Consider the following 12,033-nt stretch of genomic DNA (forward strand, 5'->3'; position numbering starts at 1 on the left):
CTCATCTACCCCAGTAGCCTTTTATTAAATATAGTTCCTGATATTCCTGTTGCTATTTGTCTTTAATGCATATGTATATTGGAGTGATAGGTATACCGGAAACATTATTAGACTCTACTGATTGCTCTGGTTACTTGTAAAACTTTTTGGAGATAAGTTTCTTACGAAGGGTCTCAACAGTCTTCTCCTTTAGAGTTGCCCTTTCAAAGCAGAAGAGAGCCAGGACACCTTTACGGGGAAGGAAGCAGGCAGCACGGAAAACTGATTCTAATTTTTAATAGGTGTGAAGCAGCAGTGCACTGCTTTCCAGAACTGCCTTAAGTTAGGTTGAAATACCTATTTCTTACTTTGGTTTTCCTAGCACTTTGTTTTAGATCTCCTATCAATGAATCCTTCTATTCCTTCAAGTCTGAGGTAGAACTATATTATGTTATGAGAGTGGGCCGTACAGTGGACAACTGGAACTTATGCACAAATGTGTTTTTTTGGTGTTTTTTTTTTTTTTTTTGTTAAGCAAACCGTAATTGCAGTAGGCCTTTCAAAGTAAAGCCTTTTCTGGAGGAAAGGAATATTATGTTAGGGGCAGGTGATACTTGGGATCGGTATGTTAAAGAAATTTAGTTTGTTGTTAAGGCAGTTCTTTGAAGTACTTAAACATGCAACATCTAACAAACGAAACGTGTCGGTCATCTCACTGAGAATTGTTTCTTTTAGTAGGTGGTTTTCTGCTGCCCAGTCATTGATGTGTCAATCAGTAAATGTGATGATACAACCGAGTTAGGTTGCTTGGATTTTTTTACCTTTTTTTTTGTATGGTAGCCTTTTAGACCCTCTTCATCTCTGCAGTAGATGAACCAAATGCTAGTTTTTGCAACATTTATGTCTAACCTACATACACATGACACTCCTAGCTATTTCAAACATGTAGTTGGTATAATCAAAACTATTACTGTGATCATATGAGAAGTGCTTGTCTTCAAGGTCTACCAACTAGATGTATGAAAATAGGGCTTGAAGTTCTAGTATACTCAATAAATACTTGTGTTTCCTGTTGAGCTAATTATGGGCTGTATTGTGCCTTGTCTTTGTTAAGTTTAAGATCACATCTTCATTCTGCTGCTTCTCTTAAAAAAACCCAGGCCATTTGCTTTGCCTTCACTCTCTTCTTACCTTGTTCTTTGTCGCCATTCTCTCCTGTATCATTTACGGTTTCATTCCTGAGTTTTTCTGCCATTGTTTTCTCTTAATTTTCATATTGTTCTTCCAAGTTGCATAGTTGGAGAACTTCGTTCACCAAGGAGGAAACGAAGGTCATACAAAAACTGAATGCTTATGGATGCAACCTGCTATTGGATGAGGGCAAAGAGAGGGCACCATACACTCAGCTGTTGGAAGTAATAATCGGTCTCTGGGCTTAACAAATTTCACTTGTACTTCAGGTGGACTGTGTTTTGACTAGTCACGTCTTCGTGTATTGACACATCATTTACAGGAATAGTGCCTTCATTTGTTCTTACATAACTGGCACTGGATGATATCTGAGAATGTTCTCCAATTCTACAATTCATTCGTTGTTAGGTAGACAGGAACAGGAGATTTTAGTTCATTTGTTAAAGCAGTATCTTTTGTGAGACAGACTCCAGCTTTAGAGATTGTCTGGATTGGTTTTGTGTCTCACTAAAGGTTTGCATTTTAGATAAAAATTCCACTTTGGCTGTCTTGTTCTTCCGCTGTTTGGCCTGTGTATTATGCAGGTGCTTGAAAGAAAAGGTAGTCTAAGATGCAGTATTAATCTTCAATACCTTCATGGTGTCAGTCATCTGGCGAGCTTTCCATTAAGCTTTTTTATGCATTTGGATTGCTAATTATGCTGACTTTGCGAGGCAGTAGAATGAATGTTTAGGAGAAGGGAGACGAAGTACGTAAACAGGATCCTTCTGCAGAGCCTCCTTGCAGTCCTCTTCATCCAGTTCTTCCCTGATCGATGCTGCTAATGCTAAGCAAGACTTGTGCATTGGGCTGTGGAAACGTCTTGTGAGGGGCTAGGAAATGTGGTTCCTGAGACAATGAAGAGAGTTGTAAATAATGTTTTTCTGTGTGGGTTTTGCCTGTCTGATATCATGCTCCTGTCTAGTTCTACTTCAGTGATGTTTTTGGGGGGATTGAAACTTGCACAGCAGAGATTTTTGTCCTGCCTTGTTCTCAGCTCTTACAGTAAATTAACTGTCCCAAATGCTGTAATCTTTATTGGGTGGTGAAAGATGGGACCTGGGTTGTATTGCTCTTAAAGAAGCTGAAGTTCTTGATGCAAGTAACACTGAAAATATTGCCAATTTAATTATTATCAGCAGATAGTTTCTTTTTAAGCCCTACTTGAAAGTGAATAACTTCCTCGTAATCCTTAATGGAAGGAAAAATGCTTGTGGAAAAGCAACTTCTTTACGCTTGGTGGGCTTCTGGGACTTTAGGGAACTTAAAACTTAGTTGTGAGTGTGTCCCTTGTGGTTTAATGCCCGACTGCAGGCTGGAGAAATGCCTGTATCAGCTGCTAAATGTTTATAATTCACTGTAGCCTTCACTAGTGCAGTAGACTGCATTTAGTATTGCTGCTCATTTCTGTAGGGATATGTGGAATTCAACTGGAGTGGGTCCAGACCTCAGAAACAAACTTTTGTGGGTGGTGGGATATTTTGTGGTGAAGAGCACTCTTCCGCCAATGGATAAAACCAGAACTGTTCTAGCTGCCCACCTGGGCTCCTGCTTCTGTCTCCAGAAGGGGGGCAACAGTGTCCATGTTGGTACTAACTGTAAATTGCTGTGTGTTCAAGTTCCCTTCTTTTTTATGATGACAAAATTATTTGGTTGCCCCTTGCTTAGGTTGTTTGCTGTTTCTGTTCTCCTTTTGAAATTATCCATCCAATTTGCATTTCATTACATCTTGGGTGGGTTGTTTGCTTTAATTACAACTTTTAAGTGCAAAAAGAGGCTTAACAGATAAGCAAAAGGACAAACAAGTGGCTGCTTTTGTTGGCGTAAAGAGTCTTCTAACACCTATGATGTTTTTTCAAAACCAATTTTGAAGGAATAAAGCCAACGTGTAGGCACTCGTATAAACTGCATGTTTCTTGCAGGAGTGTGAATGGAAAATAGACTGGTATTCATTTATCTTCAGTTGAGAGGCAACCATAGATTGTAAATAAACTTCAGTTCAATCAGTTAGAGGATGTTGCCTTTGAGCAGCTACAGTGCAACATGAACTAGTGTTAGCCTGAGGACAAATCTTGGGTAATTACTTCATTCTCCTGTCAGGTGGGGTGTGGGATAAACGTGATGAGTTTAGTGATTCAAAATGGATGATTTGGCATTTGAATTGCAACCTTGTCTATCATGTTGTTACTGCATTAAGGTCAACTATTAAAATACCAGCTAATAGAAGCCAAACACTAGTGTGTGTATGGGAGCTGGAGTCGGGCAGAGCTCGAGCAGTGAACAGCCTAGTGACAGCTTTTTGTAAGGCTGCTACCTCAGCTGGCAGATTGTAGAGTGGAACAGAATGAAGGTTAAACAAGCTTTTATAATGCCTCCTGCCCTGTTCTGAGGATTGAAAGATACGGTGTTGTAAAATGGATGTATTTATGGTTGGATTTCCTTTCAGAAGGTGGCAAACATAATGCCTTTCAAACTGGTAAAATATTTCCCTTAGCATAACCCTTTGCAGAAAGTCTCAGTTACCTGTTAGGCAACATGCTACTTATGTTACTATAGGGAAGTTGAGCTAATGCCTGAGTCATACTGGGATTTTTCACTCTGTTCTCTTAGAGCTGATCAGGGTGGTGAGAAACGCTGTGTGAGTCAAACAGGGCAGCAGAGACCTAGAGCTGTCTGGAGCAAAGTAGGCAAAGGTCTAAATTTTGTTTGCTCGCAAAACAGGGAGGAATGGTTTGTACTGTGTTGAAATAAAGGTAGTGTCACCAGAACTCAAACTAATAGGCTAGCCAGTTTTGGGCTGTCATGCATCAGATGATCAAGTGCTAATCTTTAGTGGATCAAGAGTGATGGTACTTTCTGTAGAGAGTATTAAATGCAAGTATTTATGCAGTCTGTATTTGCCTTGATTAAATCTGAAACATATTTGGCCTTTTGTGCTATGCTAAAAAATTGAAGAATTTTGGAAAAGTTCCTGAAGACACCCTTCTTCACAGAGTTCTCTTAGTGTGGAAGTATGGCTTAGTATGGAATTTACTCTTGGGTTAGAATTGGAGTTGATGGGATGTATATAGTTTGTATGTTTATAAGCATTTTCTAAAAGTACAAAGTTAATTCTTTACTGCTGTCTCTAGGTGATATTTTTTGTTTACATTTTGAGGGCATCTTGTTGATGCAAGATAAACTGATAGTAAGTGAAGCTGCATATTTCATGTTCTCTGCTGCCTTGGTTTTGCTGTCCTGCTTTTTCAAAGCTTACCATAAGGCCAGATACAAAGCCTGAATTTTCCTGGGACTTACGTCTTTATGGTGGCTACATAACGTGGACGGGTTTTCAAATGCTTTTAAATAAATGCAGCAAAAGACGCCTCAAAACCTGTAACTTTTTTTTTTTCTCTTTAAGGTTTGGACCCCATGGAATCCCTGTGACCATATTTCCTAAAAGGGAATATAAGGATAAACCTGAAGCCATGCAGCTCCAAAGTAAACCATTCCAAGATGAGGCACAGGTGAAGTGTGAATCTAATGCTGCAGTCCCTGATGACTCTTCTCTTGCGCAGCCATCAGAACCTAGCATAGCTAAAAGCCTATGGACTTCTAAACCACCTCCTCTCTTTCATGAGGGAGCACCATACCCTCCTCCTTTGTTTATCAGGGACACGTATAACCAGTCAATACCTCAGCCTCCACCCCGGAAAATTAAGCGGCCCAAGCGTAAAATGTACAGGGAGGAACCCACTTCTATCATGAATGCTATCAAACTACGGCCCCGGCAGGTCTTATGTGACAAGTGCAAAAACAGTGTTGTTGCAGAAAAAAAGGAAATTAAAAAAGGTGGTAATGCAAGTGACTCTTCAAAATATGAGGATAATAAAAAACGAAGAAATGAGAGTGTGACTACTGTGAATAAAAAACTTAAGACTGACCATAAAGTGGATGGAAAAAGCCAAACTGAAAGCCAGAAAAGGAATGCTGTGGTCAAGGTTTCAAATATTGCCCACAGCAGAAGCAGAGTAGTTAAAGTTTCCGCACAAGCAAATACTTCAAAAGCGCAGTTAAATACAAAAAAAGTTCTCCAGAGCAAAAACATGGATCATGCAAAAGCTCGGGAAGTCTTGAAAATGGCCAAAGAAAAGGCACAAAAGAAGCAGAGTGCAACCTCCTCTTCCAAAAATGCACATTCAAAGGTCCACTTCACACGGCGTCTTCAGAACACCAGCTCAGGTTCCCTTCCACCCCGATTGCGTTTAAAGCCACAAAGGTATCGGAATGAAGAAAATGACTCTTCTCTCAAGACAGGACTTGAGAAAATACGGAGTGGCAAGATGGCATCTAAGCCCCAGTCTCGCTGCTCCTCCACCCGCTCAGCAGGTGAGGCCCCTTCAGAAAATCAGAGCCCCTCAGAAGGCCCTGAAGAGGCCAGCAGTGAGGTTCAGGACACAAGTGAAGTGCATGTAACTGTTGATCAGGATGAACACCAGACATTGGGCAAGAGAGGCAGCAAAAGCAATATAACGGTTTACATGACCCTTAATCAAAAGAAATCTGACTCTTCCAGTGCATCAGTTTGTAGTAGTGATAGCACAGATGATTTGAAATCTACCAACTCTGAGTGTAGCTCTACTGAAAGCTTTGATTTTCCTCCAGGCAGCATGCATGCACCTTCCTCCTCCTCCTCCTCCTCCTCCTCCTCCTCCTCTTCAAAGGAAGAGAAAAAGCTCAGTAATTCCTTGAAAACGGAAGTCTTTTCCAAAAACGTCTCTAAATGTGTCACACCAGATGGCAGGACCGTATGTGTAGGGGACATTGTTTGGGCCAAGATTTATGGCTTCCCTTGGTGGCCAGCCCGTATTCTTACCATAACTGTGAGCCGGAAAGATAATGGCCTTTTAGTTCGACAGGAGGCTCGTATCTCATGGTTTGGCTCCACAACAACATCTTTTCTTGCTCTTGCACAACTATCCCCCTTTTTAGAAAGCTTCCAGTTGCGCTTTAATAAGAAGAGAAAGGGTCTTTACCGCAAGGCCGTCACAGAGGCAGCTAAGGCTGCTAAGCAGCTGACTCCCGAAGTTCGGGCCCTGCTGACACAGTTTGAAACGTGAACATGGAAAGTAAGGTAGGCAAGAAACCTGGAGGCTCCACAAAATTCATAGCCTAGTTAGAAAACTACCATGAAGGACTTGTCAAGTCAGAAGTTGCACTCAGTTGACTGCTCTTTTTATACTAAAGTTGTTCCATTTGTAGCGGTTTCTTGACAGTTAAGCAAATTGAACATGCAATCAAAATTAGCCTAAAGTAAGAACTTGAGTATTTTTCAAGTGAGAATTTTTTTTAAAGAAAAAAAACCTCCTCAAACACCCAATGCATAGGAGCCATAGCCTGAGCTGAAAGGCAGCTTATTTGCAGGGAATTTTTTTAGTAGTTTCTACCCAGTATATAACTAGTTGCTGTGTGGCAAAGGGTTAACACAAGGAATGAAAGTAGTAGCTGTGACTTTTTTTTTTTTTTTTTTTTTTTTTTTTTAATTAGGTGGCCCATCAGGGAAGTGTAGAAATGTAAGCCTTGTCTAAATGGTCTTTAAAGATTATTATAGTCTCTGATGTATTTAGTCTGGCCAGTGCAAATTGGTTCAAAGCATGCTTAAACATCTGAGGGAGGCATGCTCCAGTCCACACAGGCCAGTTTAAACAGCATTAGGAGGCTTGCTGAAGTTTTTAAGGAAGAAGAATTCACGTAACTGAAAGACCAGATTAAATGGGGTTTTATCGTAGTGACCACTTAAACACTCAACCTTTCTATGCACATGGGGGCACAAATATAACACTTCAGGGTCTGAAGCGGAGAGGGATGCCTGTAGCTCTAAGACAAAGCTGAGAAGTCGCTCAGTGTTTGGGATCAAGGGCTGTTAATGCTGCATAGGTGTGAATCATAACTTCTGGTCTTTCTTCCTGAAGAAATCTTTCAGGCCATTTGCCTGGAGGTTTAGTTTAAGAGAGGCTTTGTTTTGAATGTGTAAATAATTGATTGCTGAAATTGGTCAGATTTTCTCCTGACTGGTTGTTCCTAAATTCTTAGGATACGTCCTAGTAAATTACACTTTGTGAATTGTCAGATGTGTAATTGTTGCATTTTGGATGTATCTAACTTCATTTTTTTAATATTTCCGTTTAAGGTATCTGTTTGCAGGTCAGAAAATGAGAATATGTAATTGTGTAATGCTCTGAAATGTAAAAAAACAAACTGTAAATAAAATTGACTAAATCTGAATTATTTGTGTGTGTTTCTCAAAAAGCTTTGAAAAAAATCCAGGATGTTAGAGTACTTCATATGTATGACGTATTTAGAGGACACCCTTTTAAAAAGTAAATTGTCCTTTTTCACATATTCTTAAAGATAACTGCTTGATGTAAAGTACTATTGGTATACTTCAGTCTTAATTTTGAGATTAAGCAATTATCTGTCCTTTTTGTTTCAAAACTAGCTCTGTAGAGGGCTTTCTGTAAAGTTTATCAAATTTCTCCGTTAATTAGATTTTGTTCCATAGATTTGAGTAAAGACTGTGGATAATGTCACTTATACAGTGGGGAAATGTTTTCAGTTTTCTCCAGCTATCAAAACCTGATCAGACCCACTCTCCACTGCTACCTCAGCTTTTCTTGCATGTCTTTTGCTCAGCGTTGGGGCATTTTCATGCAACTGACTTTTTTTTTTTTTTTTTTTCCCCCCTCCTAGTTTTGGTCCTAATCTGACCATGTGAATTACTGTCTCTTCTCCAACCCACTCCTGTTTCAGCCTTGCAATGTCTTGTGAAGAATCTGTCAGCGCTCATCCCAAAGCAGTTTTCATCCTGTTTTTTCTATAATTGCCCTTATAGGCAATCATGACATCTGTAAAAATCTAAGTTTAGACTGAAATCAGATTTTAAACAGACATGAAAATGGGGTAAGGATTTAATCATCAAACCCTTAAAATCTTTTTAATTTAAGGTTAAATTTCATATATTCATGATACTGTCTGGTCTTTCTGAAGCATTCAGTTTCTTTTTACCTTTTTAAATTACTCTTGTGCCCACAGAATTATTGGAAGTCTATAGAGTGTTAAATACATGGCCATTCAAATTTTCCTCAAGTTTATGGTAGTCTCTGTTAGGTGCTAACTAAGCTTCCAAATATATCAGCTTTACCTTGGCATTCTAAGTTACAAAAAGAAAAACCCCACTGGTCAATGCTTTTTGAATGTGATAAACACACAATAAATTTTATAATGTGGAAAAAAAAAATTGGAAAAAAAATCCTGTTTCACTTCTCTGTATTCTTTCCTGCAAACAGAAACAGTTGCTCTAATTAAGTAAATAAGCCATACTTTGTTATTAAAGCAGGCTGCTTTTTGATGTCAAAGAGCACATACAACGTGGTTTAGATGTCTGCACTAGTTCCTTGAGATTTAGGAGCTCAAGCGAACTGGTTACAAGTTAGTTGTTCTGAGCCAAGTAGTGGTGAAATCAATATTTTCATTGTTAATTTTTCTTTAAAAGACCTGGAAGCTTTGTACTATTAAGTTAGGATAGTACTAAAGCATACATAGTCAAAGCTTGCTCAGGTGTTCACTGGTAAGATGGGAGAGCAACAAGAGGGGTTTCCTTATATTGCTTTATGTTCAAAAGAGCTGTTTATGAAATGCATTTAGAGTCTTAGTTTTGATTTGTAATTGATCAGGCATTTAAGAAGCCTTTCCTAAGTTGTATAGTGAATGTGCATTATCCTTTCAGACTTAACAGGTCTTGAAAGAAATTACTCTTTTTTTTTTTTTTTTTTTCTTTTTTTTTTTTAACAACAATTAGGTTGAAAATATCTTATTCGTACTCATGCATGATTTTCCTTTCACTCTGAAATAGCTATCACTCTAGATTAACAGTTTACAGTGGAGAAAATATTGGGCTTTTGTAAAGTCTGGGTACAGTAAGTAACCCTGTTCGTGGCAGTATGGATGCTGCATGTCGGTTAGCTTTGAAGGCAGACAGAGCTTAGTGCTGTTTTAGCTACAAACTGCAACATAACCCACACTTCCGTGCCTGTCTGCTCCCAGCAATGCCTACACTGTGAGTGTGGACTACTGCTCTTGCAGCTGGGTGCACATCTACCATCTCTGAGTTAGCTTGACAGTTTAAATGGCTATTAAATAACTCGTGACAGGAGCATGTCTGTATGGTGCCAGGATAGTGCATCTGTGTAATTAAGCTGTGCAACTGTTGCAAGTAGCCTGTGTCGTGAAGACAAACATCAGTAGGAGTGACTTAGTTTTCTGTCTGCTTAGTAAATTGCAAATGATGTCTTTTTGAATTAATGAAATTCCTCGGTGTAGTTGTTGAATATGTATGTTCTTTCAATCTAGGGGGGAAAATGTGACAGGTAGCGATGAGTTTCTAGTACAAGCCTACTTCTCCTTTGAAGATCTTTAGCTTCAGGTAAAATGTTTTGGGAGAGAGTAGTTATTCCAAAACTTAGGAAGATTTATTTCCTTTATAAGGAAAAAACAGGAGTGTTTGAAGGTATGATCACTTCATGAGTGAAGTTAGACGTAAATACTTGTAAAATGCTTATATGTCTCTGAAATGGAGTTCTACAGGAAACTGAACAAATATTTGTTATTTTTCTAATCAGAGTTGTAATTTTATGTCAACACTTAAATGAGATAATCATCTCTGATTATATGGTATTTTCTCATAGACAGTGCTATCTTTAGTTTGAAACCTACATAACCAACAGCTACCTCACCCGGAGGGGCGTGTTTAGTGGGGATAATTTAGGTTGACTGTGCAAGGCTGAGAAGACTTATTTTTTCCAGCATGTTTTAAAATCTTTTTTCTAAAGTAGTTTCTAATTGTGATTCGGTTTAAGAAATAGCATATCAGTGGAAGTGAGGAAGGGGTAAGAGTTGTTTCTTGCATTGCTAGCCTTAGGTTTGTTTCCAGTCAACTCTCTTAAGTCCTGAAACTGATTTCCATTCATGTCTTCTATAAGCTTTTGCTAAAGTTGTCAGAGTAGAATAAGAACATGAATTTTGGACAAGAAATCTTAGTCCCTAGTAGCATTATCATTTATCCTCATGCATGTTCTGCAAAGTACAGTGAAAAACTAGAGCTGCCTTCTTGGCTGAAGAATTCTGGAGAGGAGGCGGCTAACATTCAGTGAAAGGCTATTTCAGTTAATCTCTGCTTTCTTTATAATTGTGTTCTAATAAATGCCTACTGGAGTAAGCAAATTCAGTCCATGCAGTGGGATCACTACACTAACTTGTAGATAAAGACTGGAACTGGAAGTTAAGTCGAGTAAGCTTACGATTAAAGGGGCAGTAAGATGGCAGTATTTTGTGCATAAGCCTTTTGGTAAAAGAGTATATATATACTATTTAAGAACAAACTTGAAAGTGATTTTACAGTACAGAGTTTATAGTGGTTAAAGGCTGAGGTGCTTTCCGTTCTTATTTTCAGTTTACTTTTTAAGGGTATAAATAGAAAGGTCATAGGGAACATGAAGGAAAAGAGAGGAACCTGGTGTGTCAAGCCAGATAGGATGCTGGAGGGACAGCTATGCTGTTTGAGAATGATACGTTACTTTGCAGGTTCAGCAGAAAGGAGCGGTGCTCTCCAGTCTTAGAGAGCTTGTAGGAGAATTTTGGTGAAAAGTATCATTCTCCCAGTTAACTGAACTTCATCTAGAATCTACTTCACACTTGTGGAAATAGTGACTTGCCACAGGATTTTGTCAGTTTAAACTGTGTTTACGTAAAGCGTGTCTTGTTTTTTTAGGGTAGGATATAGCAGCATACCTTTGGGGGATGTAGACAGGCTATACTTGCAATAATACAGTGAAATTGTCCCTATAAATAAAAGGAAGTATCAAAAGTTCTGCATAACTGATTTCCTTAAAGCTTCTTCTGACACGGCCGTAGTGGTCAGAGATCATTCACGCTTAACATCAGGACAGCTAAAGGCCCGTAGCACTGAAAACTTCTTGTAGTATCTGTCAGGCTGTCTAAAGATTCATTAGATTCAAGCTTGTGACATGTGATTGTAAGCAGCTTCGAATTACTCTTAATCTGTAATAGGAAGAACCTCTGTTTTGATACAAGTCCTTAACAATTATGATGGCAAGTTCCTATTCCACGTTGAAAATACCTCGGCTGCTGTTGTTTGTGACAACTTTGTATTTTAGTGTAAATAGTTCCCTCCTATGGTGTTACCCTGTTAGTGTATTTATAGTGTGTGGAGATTATTAACTAGATAAAATAGGATCCCCTTGTAAGATGGCTTTTCTATTCCCTGCTCATCTTACTGGCATTTCAGTGCACCTGTTCTAGTTAGAACTCCTCTTTCCCTGACATCGGTGGCAAAAACTGTTTATGGTAATTTAGATGAGGTTTTACAAAACTCTTTTCAAACGGTGGTAATTCTTCCCTAAGTTCAAAATATGTCCGCTTATTGGTTTTTAATTGTTAGGTCCTAACAGCAGCTTGTAGTTTCCTATGATTCACTCATGCGTTTCAGCCTGTCTTCTGTAATACCTGGGGTGTGCATATCAATCCATAAAGTTCTTTATTTTTTCCTTAAATTAAACTCTTGACGCAACTGTGCTTCTGTGAACAGAAGGCCAAATAGCAGTTCCCAGGCATGGCTAAGGAGACAGTGATTTGGCAACTGTCTTGCTGTCGTGCTTTTTCCCTGCCTGGCTTTGTTGTTGCTACCACATTGGGCAGTGGGGATAACTCTCCCTGGGGCAGTGCTGGCAAGCTTAGTGCCAGGTACCCATGGTGATGCAACTCAGATCC

The 12,033-nt window shown here is 39.1% G+C and overlaps 1 protein-coding gene across 13 annotated transcripts in view; it reads left to right on the plus strand.

Annotated features, from left to right (window-relative positions):
• Positions 1-12,033, plus strand: part of PWWP2A (PWWP domain containing 2A) — a 43,927-nt gene that overhangs the window by 8,949 nt on the left and 22,945 nt on the right. For 7 of the 13 annotated variants that reach the window (XM_080398073.1, XM_080398074.1, XM_080398064.1 and 4 more), the window contains exon 2: positions 4,610-5,577. In XM_080398073.1, the coding sequence (XP_080254199.1) occupies positions 4,610-5,577 (968 nt within the window). Of the gene's footprint in view, positions 1-4,609; positions 7,474-12,033 lie in introns of those variants that run through there. The other 6 variants (XM_080398063.1, XM_080398069.1, XM_080398070.1 and 3 more) reach the window with 2 other exon arrangements.

The sequence above is a fragment of the Falco punctatus genome (assembly GCF_963210335.1).
Source record: "Falco punctatus genome assembly, chromosome: 8".
NCBI classification, from domain to species: Eukaryota; Metazoa; Chordata; class Aves; order Falconiformes; family Falconidae; genus Falco; species Falco punctatus.